General features: G+C 41.4%; 1 protein-coding gene across 12 annotated transcripts in view; it reads right to left on the bottom strand.

The window, feature by feature from the left end:
• Nucleotides 1-3,859: 3,859 nt before the first annotated feature.
• LOC134635898 (phosphatidylinositol-binding clathrin assembly protein-like) overlaps nt 3,860-16,254 on the bottom strand; it is a 41,269-nt gene continuing 28,874 nt past the window's right edge. For 2 of the 12 annotated variants that reach the window (XM_063485550.1, XM_063485553.1), the window contains 8 exons: nt 14,698-14,775; nt 14,026-14,139; nt 9,739-9,870; nt 8,910-8,940; nt 8,728-8,827; nt 6,128-6,187; nt 5,720-5,821; nt 3,860-5,007 (listed from right to left, as the gene is read on the bottom strand). In XM_063485550.1, coding sequence (XP_063341620.1) covers nt 4,993-5,007; nt 5,720-5,821; nt 6,128-6,187; nt 8,728-8,827; nt 8,910-8,940; nt 9,739-9,870; nt 14,026-14,139; nt 14,698-14,775 — 632 coding nt within the window. In that variant the 3' untranslated portion in view covers nt 3,860-4,992. Of the gene's footprint in view, nt 5,008-5,719; nt 5,822-6,127; nt 6,188-7,277; nt 7,881-8,727; nt 8,828-8,909; nt 8,941-9,738; nt 9,871-9,991; nt 10,044-14,025; nt 14,140-14,697; nt 14,776-16,254 lie in introns of those variants that run through there. The other 10 variants (XM_063485552.1, XM_063485560.1, XM_063485555.1 and 7 more) reach the window with 8 other exon arrangements.

Here is a 16,254-nt window from a genome sequence, read left to right as displayed (position 1 = left end):
TTATCTGATCTACAGGAGTCATAGGCAGGAGGGCAGGCAGGTGGGGAGGAATGAATCCGGGAACAGAGCGAAGACTAATGGCAACCAGCGTCCAGAGAATGTGAGCTGGAGGTGAGTGGAGTGATGGTTCAGAGAGATGACTAGAGGCACAAGGAGAACAAGTTAAGCAAAACACAGAGACCATAAACATGAAGCAAGAGTGGCCTGTTACTAACGTGAGCTTAGCTGATGAACTGGTGGAGAAGGGATGTTGACGCTGGGCTTAAGTACTGCCTTACTGATTGTCCTGGATCCACCAGGTGAGATGAGCAGATGGACTGATGAGGGCTCTGCCCAGAGGTGGAGAAGCAGGGAAAACGTGGAAAAACACAGGTAGCTCGCCTGGACTGGATGGAACATGGGGTGTATGCACGTGGATGAGGTAAGCTTTCAGCTTGACAGCAGACGGACTGATGATGGTTTCAACTTTGTATGGTCTAATGTAGCGTCGATTCTGAATCCAGACATGACAGCAGCGTTGGAGGTGATGCTGGAAACTCCGGCACATCCACAGGAAACAGCGGAGGTTGGTAACCTAGTGACACTTTGAAAGGGGAAAGACCGGTTGCAGATGAGGTGAGTGAATTCTGCGCATACTCAACCCATGGAAGGCATGTTGACCAGGTTGCCGGATTATGTTTGGTGATGCAGCGGAGAGTGGACTCTAGCTCCTGGTTGAGACTCTCCATCAGGCTGTTGGATTGAGGGTAGTAGCCTAAACTGAGACTGGACTTGGCCCTGAATGCTGAACAGAAAGCCATTCAGACTTGCGAGGTAAACTGGGATCTCTGTCTGACAGAATGTTGTGAAGCCTGAAGACATGGTCTACCAGGAGTTTTGCATTTTGGATGCTGTAGGGAGTTTATACAGTGCAATGAAGTGGGCGGACTTGGAGAACCTGCCAATGATAGACAGGATAACAGACTTGCCAGAGCAAACAGACAGACCGGTGACAAAGTCTACGGCCATATGCAACCATGGCCGATGGGGAGTAGCTAGTGCCTGGAGCAGACCTGAAGGTCATTGAGTTCTATTCTTTCTCCGTGCACAGGTGGTACATGGTGGTACCATGGTGACATACTCCCGGAGATCCTTCTCAAGGGTTTCCCACCAGAAATGCCAGTTAAGGAAATGGTCCTACCTCTCCCAGGGTGACAGGTGAACCTTGCAGCACCTCCATTTTCACCTCTATGCCCCACCAAACCCCACATCAGCCAAGCCTGCTACCAGCATCATTCTCACCTCCACGCATGCCATCACGCATCCAATCCCTCAGAAGGGATTGGTTTTATTGTTTATTGTATTGTTATCATGAACCCAAATGCAGTACAACCTTTCTGAACTGAGAAGGCAATACAGCTAGCACAGCTCGTCCCCTGTCTGCCTCTCTGTGGTTCTGTGAAGTAACAAATCTCTTATTGCAGGTGTACATACTTCTCATTTTATTACCACGAACTCTGGGTAGATTCTGCATCTTTTGGCCAAATACCTTCATTCATAGCTTCACTCAGATGGTGTCATGTGTGGCGGCAACCAGGTGAGGAGTACAAAGATAAGTGTGTCTTGCCAACAGTCAAACATGGTTTGGGGGCGTATGAGTGCTGCCGGCACTGGGGCCACAGTTCATTGACGGAAGCATGAATGCCAACATGTGCTGTGACATACTGAAGCAGATCATACGACCTGGATGGGCATTTAAACAGCAGTAACACTTTTCATTGTAGTAGAATTCTTTTGGAAAAGGCCGCAACTAAGTTTAAGGGCTTAATTCCTCCATTGTTACTGATTTCAATACCATGTGCCAAAACAGAACCGAGCAGCTAAACTGTGCTCCCACAGAAGTCGATTATCTCGTTAACAGTACTACATAATCACTTCTAATCCTTCAGCACTGGAGACAATCTAATACTATTGATATTCATTTAGAGTCTCTGACTGATCCTTCATTTGATCCTTGATCTGTTAACTTCAATAATCACATCACTGTGCTTGTCGTGCTAGACCGCAGTGCAACATTTCATACTGCTGACAACAATATTTATTACACAGATTAGATCATGCGGTAGGAATTAAATGTATTGCACTGCAGTGGTTTGAATCAGATCTAATAGACTGCAATTTGCTCATGTAAATGGGGACTCTTCTTCACACACAAAAGGTTAATTATGGAGTTCCACAGGGTTCCATACAAGGACCAATTCCGTATACATTATATATTTTTATATAAGGTAGTATCATTCGAAAAAATAGCACACATTTTTGTCGCTATGCAGATGATGCTATGCAGCTGTCAATGAAGCCAGATGACACAAATAAAGACGGACCATATCGCTCCCATATTGGCTTCTCTTCATTGGTTCCTTGTTAATTCCAGAATCAAATTTAAAATTCCTCCCACTATATACAAGGTACTAATCAGGTGAATAATCAGGTCCCATCTTATCTTAAAGACCTCATAGTACCATATGAACCCAATACAAGACTTTGATCTTAGACTGCTGGTTTACTAGTAATTTCTAAGATATTTTAAAGTAGAATGGGAGGCAGAGCATTCAGTTTTCAGGCCATCTTCTAGGGCAGTGGTTCCCAAACCTTTCTTGCTAGGCCCCCCTTTGTTTTACAAGAAAAATGTGTTTGTGTGGGCGCCCCGTGCTAGCAGTGTCCAAGCGTTTTTGGGGTTTTTTTCCCTTTTCATACCATGCCCCCCCCCCACGGGGCGGGCCCGGCCCCACACTTTGGGAAGCTCTGTTCTAGGGAACCAGTTCTCAGTTTGGTTTTGGGAGACAGACACACTGTATACAATTGCTACCATTTAATTTAAGTGTTTTAAAATCATTGTTTCAATATAAGTGCATCAAAGTCAGCATTAGGTCATTAGGTTTAAAACATCTTTAAACACATGATTTTGCCTCAGAAATAAGTCCTCTTTCACTGAAGATCATCATCTGTCTAAAGAATGACTGGCACGCCCGATATATCAGGACACATTTTTTAAAGAACAGGGGAAATTAAATAAGGGTAACCATCTTTGTAAGGCCTTTAGTCAGGCTCATATTAAATTTATCATGAAAGTCAGTGTCTTACAAACACACATGGATCTTTCTACTGCTGCAGCTCGACTAAGAGGAAGTGGCAGGAAAACAAAGAATCTTCTTATTACTAATGGAGCTGCTCTGCCAAGCAGGATGCAGCTTTCAAGGTCTGTGTGCTGAGATGCTGCACCTGTGGTTCAGCAGCAGAAGCCACCACAGTCATGAAGGGTGAACTCTGCAGAAGCTCAGCTCCTACAAATTCTGTCTGTCTCTTGCTCTCACATCGATCTCAGCTGCCATTACGCAAGAATATATATATCTCAATTTGCCCTAAGGTCATTAAAACCCCATTACTATTACTCGAAAGAGATCACATTTTCCTATAGACCCTATTAATTTATGTTCTCTGTAAAGGATCACAAATCACAAAAAACGTTCAAGTGAAAAACACTTCTTACTGTTATGATGCACTGGACCTTCACTCACCACGTGTTGATATACCACTAGTTTGTTTTTTCCCAGTATTTGTTCATTTTAAGTATGAATGTTAGATAGAAAGTGCTCGTGTGAATGAGGCGTTTTGTGTAAAGTGGTTTGAGTTCTCAGAGTAGACGAGCGCTATATAAGAACCAGTCAATGCTCCTGTCCAAACACATTATTATAGCTCTGCAGCATCACTGTTGGAGTGGAGGACAGCCAGCACGGAGCACTGACACAGTGAACGAACTGTAACATTAACGGCAGTTCAAAATGGGACAACATTAAAGAAGACAGAGAAGCCGCACAAGTGTGGAAATGTTTACTTTATAATCTGAGTGACAATGCGCAAAAGAAGCAAAGCTAATGGAGTCAGGTCATGTTTAAACAATCTTTCATACCTGCAACCACCCATCCTGTGACTGGCAGCATGAGCACTGATCAACAGCTACTCTCCTATGTCTCTACCCCACACCCACCCACACACACCCACCTGCCCCCACACAGACACACCTTTGATGTAAGAGTAAATGCATCAAAAGCAGAAATGAGTATTCAGTGCAATACTGTCCTGATGACTAAATGCAGTCCCTCTGACGGACGTGAATAATGATCAAACACCAGATTCATAGAAACTGAGCCCAGTCGTTTGCTGGTACTAGTGAATTATTACGTTAACATTCATCTCTCAGTGTTACTCTCTGAGCCACAGACAACCAGAATACAAAGACTATTTAGTGCCCTAACATCAAACATCTCTTTATATTAACGTCTTTTGTTCTTTTAAATAATCTCAATCACACAAAATCCAATTCTATAATCAAGAATAATTATAAACCTGAAGACGCTCCCTAACAGGAGGTCATTTGCTTTTTGTTTTTAATGCAATTCTGTCTGTGGTAATTATAAATAAATACAAACAATACACAAGGAATGTCTACTGCAAACAATATATCATAACAGGAGTTTGCTTGTTTTGCTAATATGAGGATGCTTAAAGAGGTTAATCATAAATGATCATTGAAAGAAACGACTCTCCCAGCCTCACCTGGACAGGAGGAACTAAACAGACAAATCAAACAGCAGGAGGCGTGGTCACAAAGCAGCGGGATTTTCCCCGGCAGATAAAACAGTGATATCAAAAAGCTCTTCCTATGGATGTTGAGTTTCTCTTAATCAAAGACATAGTCAGGAAATGTCCCGTTCGCATGGTTTGAAATGGCAGCAAGCACACTTTCTCTCCTTTTACGACTTGGATATAATCAGATAGGCACAACATCTGGCCAGAGTCGCTCCAAGTCACTGTGATCTTATTCAAGAAGTCTTTTTTTGAGCCGTTCGTTCTCAGAGAGGCGAGTTCATTAGAAGCAAACCGGAAGTTTGCCTGAATAATCGACTTTGCTGTGAATCATCCTCAGATGTGAAAGACGCCTCCTCTGGCTGGTTACATGAACTGCATCTGGAAGGACATGAAACAAGAATAGAGCAGAATTTAAGAAAACACCATCCAAACACAGCGATGTCAGTGCAGAAGGATTCACCTGCTTTTACTGGTGAACACTGTGGAAAGATTAACATGTAGGGTCCTGACTGTACGAGTGGTTTTTACACCTGTTACTACCTGGACTCAGGATTTAAGAAGATTTATGTTCAGATGGTGTAATGGAACAAAAAACATATATATGTGTGTGTAAGCCATGCATTATAATCACATGACCAATAACTGGATGAAAATAAAGCCATGCAGCATGCTCAGTGTCAGTCACTCTCACTAAAGTGTGATTCTGGAACAAAAAGGAGGCGACAAACACAAATAACGCATACGCATCGCAAAATTAACTGAAGACTTTTTTCCCTTTTATATGTTATTAACTGCCTGCAAGATTAGTAACACAAACTCTTGTGTATTGACAATGCAGCCAAAGTTAAAAAAAAAATATCTATTACAAACCAAATTTGCAGCTAAAGTACAAAAACACATGTTTGTGCTTCCATCATGGTTTAAAGAAGACTTGACAAACTAGTCCAGCCAAGTATGAAGTAGTGACTGCTGACTACAACAACCCGCTCTGCTTAATCGACTTCTTGAACTTAGAGATAATAATTATAGTAGAAAACTGTGGACACTGACGCAGACAGAGTCGTATACTGTAGACGTAGATATCAGTTACCTGAGCACCAGGATTGGGCCCAAAGGGGTTGGGTGACCTCATCACAGGCTGAGTATACATCATAGTAGGCTGTGTGATCATCATGGAGCCCATTCGGGGAGGCTGATGGGGAAAAATAAATGATATGTAAGTATTAATTTACATAGCATTTATTCATTCATCCAGTCATCATGTAAATTAATCCCTCTCCAAAAACGACTCAGATAAACAAAGCCAGCTGTCCTCACATTTTCACTCAGAACAGATTTCTTCCCTCTAGGAAAAAGATAAAAGCACTAAAATCATCTTCAATGAGATGATAAATTCTGTAAACCATCTATTCTCACCTCAGACTCCACAGTCATTACTGCTCACTATGAAATGGGTCCCTGCCTTAAAGTGTGCGACTGAGACTTACAGCAGACTTACCATTGCATATGCCATCATGCCCGTCGGTGTGGCTGCAGGGAAAGCCACAGCAGATGGTGCCTGCAGTAAGACACAAAGAGATGATCGTTTCTCTATAATAAGGACATTAGCTAGCAGTGAAGAGCCCACACAGTCGCTCTGTCATTTGACACTGACCTGTCTCACATATATTACTGATGAAGTTGCCAAATATTTAAGGTAATTTAGGAATAATAGCTTATTACAAATCCATGCTGCACAGCCTGCAGCACATTAAGCAAAACACAGCTGAGCACAGTGCATGAACTCACCAGGCTGAGCTGCTATTTTTATTCTATTGAACAGTATGTTACGCTTTATTAACATCTCCAGAAACATCACATCTTACAAATTTCACTGAAATATGATGATGATGTTTTCAGGTGTGAGCATTTAAACATCCCAGAGACATTTTCCCTGGATTACCAGTATAGTGATGAGCATGTTTAGTAATTACTACTGTTTTGTGATAGCTTTTACATGTTTTATTTTTAAGATATATTTCAATGAAATTTTAAGTTAAAAATATACATTTAAGTTCATTATAGCTTATAATTAAGCTCTGGTGCTATGGACATTTCAGTATTTTTGTTTTGAGGTATGAACAGTGTCTGTAGGACAAACACTGAGACTAGTTAGGGGAGGAAAAAGAAGAAAAACTAGAATTTGTAATTCCAGGAGAAATTGTAGCAGGATTGTTGCTACCTGCGAACTCGGGACTGTGGCTTCTAGGTGAGTAGCTTGTTTGTGTGGAGTGGAAACAGGTGTGCGTAATAGTGGCAGAGTAAGAGAAATACATCTTACTTTGAAAGCTGGCGTCCATCGTTTGGTTGAACAGTTCGTGACGAGCTAAATCACGAATGAACGGGAGGTTTCATTTATTTGATTCGTGTGTGCCGCTGTCGTGCTGTAACGGTAAATAAGCTGGGTGGGTTTCTAACAGTGTTGTGTTCATATCTTACAAACATTAGCAACGCTAATCTTTAAATCACTTTCTTCTGCTTCTTTTCATGTAACCCCAACTACACTGTACAACAGGATTTTCATACATTCTTTTAATAGCTTCTTTTTAAGTTAAGCTATCAAAGGTCACGTGACGATTCCCAGAAACTTTCTGTATTTGGGTAAAAAAAAAGGTTTGTTTTTCGTTGTATGTCATACGCAGGGACCCTCCTGTTGAAACTGGACGGATTAAAGATCAGCCCACACTTCACAACACGTCTGCACCTGTGATGGAGGACCCTGTGATGGAGGACCCTGTGATGGAGGACCCTGTGCAGCAGAACGCTCTGACTGTGAGCCATCAGACTGGAGGTGCAGTGCAGGGAGAGTACATCCTGCAGTTTGGGAATTACAGGATCATCTTTCTGGTGTCTTCTGCAGAACGATGTCATTTCTTCTTATAAAGCACCTTTCTACTCTACTTCAGCACTCAGAGCACTTTCTACACCCTGTGTGTGTTTATAGTGGTTTATATCCAACATTCACACTCAGATTAACATACCAGGATCACGTCAGAGGCGAGTATCTTGCCCAAGGATACTTCGGCATGCAGATGTCTGTGAGGTTTCTCAGTCATCCAGGTCATCGTAGTCTAAGGAGCTCAGAAAGAAAAGCATCTGGACTTCTTTAAGTTGCTTGAAGATGTTTCATCCGAGAAGCTTCTTCAGTTCTAGGGTCAAATGGTGGAGAGTCCCCCTCGAGAGGGACAATGGACCTCCTATTGATCCTCTACCTAAACACATGAGCCAAGGTGTGAAAATGGGTGTGGGTCACAATCAGCCAGGGTTTCGGGTGAGCTCATTGTGAAACCTGGCCCCACCCTATCATGTGATTTCCTGAGGTCAGATGGCCCAGGATGTGAGTGGGTGTTAAGGCGTCTGGGAAGGATCTCAAAACTGGATTATAGATGGCAGACAGTTGGTGTTGTAAGCCCCGCCCTCTGTTCAAAGATGGCCATTCACAGTGGACATAAATGGCTTCTTTCACTCCTCTTTCAAACCAGCTGTCTTTTCTGTCCAACATGTGAACACTGGTGTCCTCGAAGGCGTGACCTTTGACCTTTAGATGCAGATGTACAGCTAAGTCTTGTCCCGTGGAGGTGGCTCTTCTATGTTGTGCGTTTATGAAGTGACAGTTTGGTCTCTCCAATGTAGAGGTCTGAGCACTCCTCGCTACACTGTACAGCTACACTACGTTGTTAAGTTTGTGTTTGGGATGAACCAGTGTGTGTCTGAGTGTGTGTCTGAGTGTGTACTACACTGGGATGCACTTCAGACCACAAGGTGGTTGTGCCTGCTCCCATGCAATAATCTGATCTAGACCATCACAATTTGATGAACACAGCTAAGTAAATTTTATTTGCCAACAATTTCACAACAACGAGCTACCTGGTCAGTCATGCACTGAGTTTATTGGCTCCTTCCTTCACGACATCAATTGGTAAATACCAAGTTGTTACTGTCCAGCACATTCATCCATTTCCTTTCTTATGGCTAATTTCTACTGTAACCTCTTTACTTATAACAAAGCCATTCAAATATGTCTGATGCTGGTTGAGCAGGAAGCCACAGCAGCCTTACCATGGTTGCAGGGTTCCAGGTGGTGGAAGGAGCTGTGTTGGGTAGCCAGTTAGTTCCACCAGTCAGCTTCTTCTCATCCGACTGATTCCAGTGAAGATCACTATAGAGATAAAGGAAACGCTCATCAAGTTTATCATGCATTACCAGGGAACTTAAGTTCAACACGACTTAAGTGCACTTACTTCTTTGCTCTGCCGTTCCCAATTCCTAGATCTGAAGAAAACAGAAGTCAAATAATGAATGTATAGCAAGAAACCATTTTATTCATCTATTTGTTTTTTTAAATAGTTTTTATGGGGAAAAGCTGATGTTATATTCTTCAAACCTTTACAATTACATACTTGAACTTAAAAAAGGGGGAAAGTACAGCCAAAAGGAAATGTAAGGAGTGAAAATAGCAAAGACCTGGCTGCCTCAGATTTGACCCAGAGGTAAAGTTATCTGTGTGTATGGTGTGCTACTTTTACACCTGTGGTCTAAACTGACATCTTTTTAGGTATACTACTACTGCTACTACTATGGCTGCTGCCAATAATAATAGTGACACAAACTCTGTCAAAGTAAAAGCATTTGTTTTTCCTCACTAACAATTTGACAAGTTCAGAAAACATCCAGAGACAAACGTGTCCAACACTGAAAATTTGGACTTCTGGAAAAGTCCGAAGTTAAGATCAGTTAAGACTGTAAATGTGAGCTTGAGCTGGGAACAGTACGGAAGAACAAGTAGAGGAAACATAGCTACAATGTTTAAAAACAACAACAAACATACAAACAGTAGTTCATTTTGACGGGAAGTGCGAGGTATTTTTATTCATCCAGCATCATCCAGTATGAGTCACAATGGTAGGATAACTTATATTAGAAAAAACATTTTTCAATGTTGTAGTTTTCACACAAGCGCTCTTTATCTGGGTTGAATACATTGAACTTGTACAGCAATGTGTGTAATTTAACTAATATTCTGAATTCTTGGGGGAAAAAACAAGCAGACATAAAAGGAGAAAAACTTACTGCCAACAAGATTGGCAAGTGACGAATCCAGATCATCACATACCAACTTGGGGTGGGGCTGCTGGCTGTTTAAAGTCATGCGCTGATGTGGTGAGGATGCCACTGTAGGTTTTAGGATGCCACCTAAAACATCTTAATCAAATTGGGGCAGGACAAAGGGAAAGGAAGGTAAGGGAGGGGTGACAGGTTGGGGGGCCAAGAACAGGTAACGATGACATAGTAAAGCAAAAAGACACGAGGTGTATATACGCACACAAACAGAAAGAGAGAGGGTGCTGAGTCAGGATGAGGCAAGAAGCAGGGATCTTTAAAAAAATGATCAAGACAGTGGCAGAATAATGTGTGTTGATCCAACTCACCCAGACATGCAAAGCCCCGAAGCCCAGGACGGGTGTTTGACCCAGGACGGGGAAAAAGGAAGGATGGGGTGATGGTGGGAGGTTGTGAGATTGTGAGCACAACGAGGGTGAAAACGATTCAATGCATTTACAAACATTATTCTTGACAAATTAATGATGATAAACTGGTGTAGCTGCCATACAGTAATGAGGCTTAGTGTGAAGTAGCTATTAACCTCAATCAAATGTCCGTCGCAGTGGCACACATGGTTCAATGCAATACTGAGACCAGTGTTTCTCATTAGTTACAATAATGACACTACACCACTGGTTAAAACCTAAATGTTGCTTTTCATTTTTGATATAGAAACATAGACAGCACACACGCATGCTAAAAGTAAACATGTTTACAAGACGACAGCAGCACATGACACAAAAGTAGACATTTGTGTCATGTGTCATATATTTTTACCAAGTCCTGTGTGTGAAGTTGTCTTACTCTATTGTAATGAGCACAGTGAACTAATTTTATGGTTAAAAATGTGATTCACCCATTAAAGAAACCTGAAACTGATGTTTAAACTGACACTGCTCTCTCTCATTTTTCTAAGCAGGAAAAAATATTTCCACCAAAAACTTGATCACTTACTAATTCTATAACATTACCCACTACTGAGATTTTAGGACAATCTTAATTGCAAAGATCAGTTTCATTTTCCACAGAATACCCAGCAGGTAAGATAAGTACTGCAGACATTACCGATTTGCTAGATAAATATATTTCTAAAGGCACTATTGACATGAAATTCTCACCAGATGTTGGTAACAACCCGAAAGCTTCAAGACACATCCTGTAAAGAAGCTCGTCACAAGTATTGCTCAGGTGTGATTTTCCACAAAAACAGGCTTCAAACCCTGACGGTTCCTATGAACTCCGAACTTTAGTTCTTCCCATAGAATTTGAATTGGATTTAGATCAGATGATTGGCTAAGCCATTCTAGCAGCGAAGTGCTCTAATAGGGTGATATGGTACTACAAGGTCATTAAGATAAGATGGGGCCTGATTATTTAAGACCTTGTATGTGAGGAGCAGGATTTTGAATTCTGGATTTAACAGGAAGCCAATGAAGGGAAGCCAATACAGGAGAAATCTGCTCTCTCTTTCTAGTCCCTGTCAGGACTCTTGCTGCAGCATTTTGGATTAACTGAAGACTTTTCAGGGAGTTTTTAGGACATCCTGATAATAATGAATTACAGTAGTCCAGCCTGGAAGTAATAAATGCATGAACTAGTTTTTCAGCATCACTCTGAGACAGGATATTTCTAATTTTAGAGATGTTGCACAAATGGAAGAAAGCAGTCTTACATATTTGTTCAATATGTGCATTGAAGGACATGTCCTGGTCAAAAATGACTCCAAGGTTCCCCACAGTGTTACTGGAGGCCAAGGTAATGCCATCCAGAGTAAGAATCTGGTTAGATACCATATTTCTAAGATTTTCAGGGCCGAGTACAATAACCTCAGTTTGATCTGAATTAAGAAGCAGAAAGTTAGCGGCCATCCAGGTCTTTATGTCTTTAAGACATTCCTGCAGTTTAACTCATTGGTGTGTGTTATCTGGCTTCATGGACAGATAGAGCTGGGTGTCATCTGCATAGCAGTGAAAATGTATGCTATGTCTTCTGATGATACTGCCTAAGGGAAGCATGTATAATGTAAACACAATTGGTCCTAGCACCGAACCCTGTGGAACACCATAATTAACCTCAGTGTGTGAAGAGGACTCTCCATTTACATGAACAAATTGGAGTCTATTAGATAGATATGATACAAACCACTGCAGCACAGTACCTGTAATACCTACAGCATGTTCTAATCGCTGTAATAGGATATTATGGTCGACAGTATCGAACGCTGCACTGAGGTCTAGCAGGACAAGCACAGAGATGAGTCCACTGTCAGAGGCCATAAGAAGATCATTTGTAACCTTCACTAAAGCTGTTTCTGTGCTGTGATGAGCTCTGAAACCTGACTGAAACTCTTCAAATAAGCCATTCCTCTGCAGATGATCTGTTAGCTGTTTGACAACTACTCTTTCAAGGATGTTTGATATGAAAGGAAGGATGGAGATTGGCCTATAATTAGCTAAGACAGCTGGGTCTAGAGATGCTTTTTAAGTAAAGGTTTAACTACAGCCAGCTTGAAGGCCTGTGGTACATAGCCGATTATTAGAGATAGGTTGATCATATTTAAGATTGAAGCATTAATTAATGGCAGGACTTCTTTGAGCAGTTTTGTAGGAATGGGGTCTAAAAGACACGTTGATGGTTTGGAGGAAGTAATTATTGAAGTTAACTCAGAAAGATCAATTGGAGAAAAAGAGTCTAAATGAATATCAATGGTGCTGAAAGTAGCTGTAGATAATATTACATCTGTGAGATGATTATTGGTAATTCTTTCTCTAATGGTTGGTCTAATGGGGGGAATTACCTCAACAAACATTTGACCCACAGCATGAATTTAATTTGCATGAATGTAATTTCTTTATTGCTGCTTAGCAATGATGATGACTCTGAAAATGGAGCCAAAAAGAAACCAATGACAACTGATAAGAAAATCAATAAGGAATCAAGTCGATAGTGGACTCAGAATGGCTAAATTTTTATCATTTCCCATTCCTGATTATGGCATCCAAAGAGTTTCATTTTGGTCTCATCTGACAAGATACTCTCCCAGTATTTCACAGACTTGTTCAAATGTTGTTCAGAAGATTTTAAATGCTTTAACATTTAAACGCATTTCAACATATTTTTTCTTCAGCAATGGAGTCTTGTGTGGTAAACGTGCATTTAGGCCATGGTGGTTGAAACAACTGTACCTGCTGATTCCAGGTAGTTCTGTAGCTCTTCACAACTGGTCCTTGGCTCTTGAACAACTCTTCTGATAATTCTCTGTCTGAAATCCTGGTCGTGGCCGGTTTATTGTGAAATTATGTTCTTTCCACAGTGCTCACTGGATCCTTCAGTAGTTTAGAAATTCCTCTGTAACCAATGCTATTACTATATTTTGCAACAATAAGGTTGCAAAGATCTTGAGAGCTCCCTGGTTTTCCCATCGAGGGGTATTCTATGTGTGACACCTTGGTACAAAGAGACCTTTTTATGCACCATCAGTTGGGACTGAGCCAGCTGATATAAATTTGCACTAAGTGGCAGGATTGTTTTCTAATTACTGAGAGTTCAGCTGGTGCACCTCCATTTCTTTGTATCATTTCTCTTGATCTGTGTAGGTTCTCAGTCAGGTCATGGTATAACACAGAAGAGCCACCATGACAAGACATGACTCAGCGGTACATCTGCACCATCTTTACAATACGATACTCTTAGGGTGAGGCAAGGTCTCACAATGGTTTCAGCAGAAACCTCTGGTAATAATGGCACACACCTTGGGTCTATGTGTCTATATGATGAGGCACATGATCAACAGTGGGTCAATAACTGTCTCGTTTCCCGATTCCCACTAGGGTTTAATTACTGTGGACTCTGCACCACGTGATTTAAAAACTGAAGAAGCTTCTTGGATGAGAGGGGAAACGTTTTCAAGAAGCTTAAAATAGCCCAGTTGCATTTTTCCGAAGCTCCTTAGTAAGTTCTCATTATTACCCATAAGTTCATTTTTGGACAGCTATGGTTTGATTTGTTTGCATGTGTGGATTGGTTGGGTTGTTGTGACATCTAGTGAAAATTTCATGTCACTAGCAGCTTTAAAAATATCATATCTTAGAAAATTGGTGAGGTATTGAATACTTATTTATCTGCGGTATAAGACAAGGAAAATCTAAGTATTTCTGTGGTTGACTAGTACATCAACTACGTCATCGTTATCTATCTATCTTCCTAATGTCTGCCACTAAATTTAGATGACAGTTGTAACAATACAAAACTTACCTGTGGAATCCAAGTTGTTGGTATTAGTGTTGTTGCCAAAAACTGAGTCAAAGTCTGCATTGATGCCTCGCAGGTTCTGTGGTTGCTGAGGAGCTGGGGAGGCTGGAAACCCTGCTGAGAAAAAAAACTAAATTCTATCAGAATTCAAATATTAATGACGCAGTTCCAACTGGTGACCATCAATATATACATGCACAACTGTCTGCTGCATTTCACACTGACAATTTAAAGTCAATACATTAATGTACGTGTGCTTCTTATGAACCATATGTTAATATCTACGTTTGGGCTTACAGGGGATTCTAACCCTGCTCTGTCACATGTGCTCTGAATCAGTTTTTCCACACTTCATTATACTTGCTGTTACTGTGCTATTTATAGTATTTCACTGGATTGGATCTACTTGTCATCACAGGCTAGATTAAAGCCTGAAAGCAGAGCCCAGGGGAGGAGGAGGAGTCTAGTTCCATCTCACATTACTTTAATTACAACGCACTGAAATGTTAATGTAGAGTTTTTGTCCAGTAGTCTAAAAATCACATTGCCCACCCAAACTTTACATTTCTTTAAATTTCTTATATTGTGCAATTACCAAAACAGCTGACACATTAGTTTCTGTGTTTGGATAAATGTCTCAGGATGAATGAATGAGTTGTAACACTTTGTACTTACCTGTGAACAGACCAGCCACAGCAGGCTCAGAGTGGAACAGAGCAGTGGTGTTGGAAGGGCACGGCCCACAGAAAGAGTCTGACTCACAGCAGCAACAGCACACATGCAATAAGAGAAGATGATGAAGATATGAGATCAGGAAAAATACATCAATGAAAGAACAGTGAGAGCACCAAGCAGCTACAGGAGTGGAACAAGCCACTTCAGGCATCTCCTACAGCAGCGGTCCCCAACCCCCGGGCCGGTAGCGGTCCATGAGTCGTTTGGTACCAGGCCGTGGGAGCTGAGGCTCGGGTGTGAAATTCATGGTTTTTATTTATAGTTTGACCTCTAAAAATAAATAAGATCATCATAAATAACTTCACATGTTCAAAAAGGAGTAGGAATATGCATCACGTTAAGCCCCAAGGAGCTGTCTAGTAATAACGTAGTTCCCAATACCACTAACAGTTGACTCTGTAATACTTGTTTCACAGGTTCTATCACGGTACCGCAGTGGAGTTCATTCAGATCCTGAGAGCGACCTGTTCTTTCGCAGTCTGGAAGCCTACGTACTTTATAAACCTGTGGCCATGGAAGTGACTGGAACACATGAATTAATATATCTGGATGGGTGCTTTTGGTAATATAGTGTAGCTAGCCCTGTTAGTCCATGGTGTAACGCTGCCTCTTCCCTATGGGAGCTGGGATAGGCTCCCCTGCAATCCTGATAAGGACAAGCCAAAGAGAATGGCTGGATAAATATACTGTAGCTGTCTCTTGCACAGGCAACAGGCAGCTACCTCACAGACATACGGGAGAACAAATTACAAACACAAGTGTCGTAAACGCAATTTTTTGATAAATTATTGCTGTTTAGGGAATTCCAGTCATGTTCTTGTGAGCTGTGGGACTCGCTATGATGCAACAGACAAATGCATCTCAAAACATCTGAGAAGAAATACTACTTTAAAAAATGATTTCTTCTTAGTCCTGTGTTGTAATAATCTTGCATGTGTCCACTAGTGTTACCACCTATTCCACCACAGTGGGCTCCACATCCTCCTCGCTGTGTTTCACTTCAGCAGCAGTGGTAATGTCGACATCCTGATTCATGGTTTTGTTGAGCGACTGTAACCCATATACCTGTTCATCTGGACGTAGCGTTTTCAGTGGGAGAAACGGAAACATGCTGTGATTGCAGCCATTCCCCAACTCTGTGTGAATGGTACTCATGGCCATTGATCAGTGGTTGTTGAATTTTTATAATTATGATGAAGGTGACCTCACAGCCCATTGTTCCTTCAGTGGGCTGGTTTCAGTCATTATGTAAATGTTCTGCTTATAAGGTTGGAAACCTGCAGTCAGCTGAGACTGAAGAAGTCATGTCTCCCACTGAAAACGCTGCGTCCAGATGAACAGAATCAACTTTTGGGGATTTACTTATATGGGTTACATCGTCTTGATGCATGCTCAATCATCCAGCTAATTACCTTAGGGATTAATAAAATATTCTGATATTTCTCAAAGAGTTTTATTCTATAAAACACAAACGAACTCTCTCAGCTTGTACTCAGT

This window comes from Pelmatolapia mariae, linkage group LG10_11 (genome assembly GCF_036321145.2).
Source record: "Pelmatolapia mariae isolate MD_Pm_ZW linkage group LG10_11, Pm_UMD_F_2, whole genome shotgun sequence".
Taxonomy (NCBI): Eukaryota; Metazoa; Chordata; class Actinopteri; order Cichliformes; family Cichlidae; genus Pelmatolapia; species Pelmatolapia mariae.
This window is presented reverse-complemented; position numbering and strand designations above follow the sequence as displayed.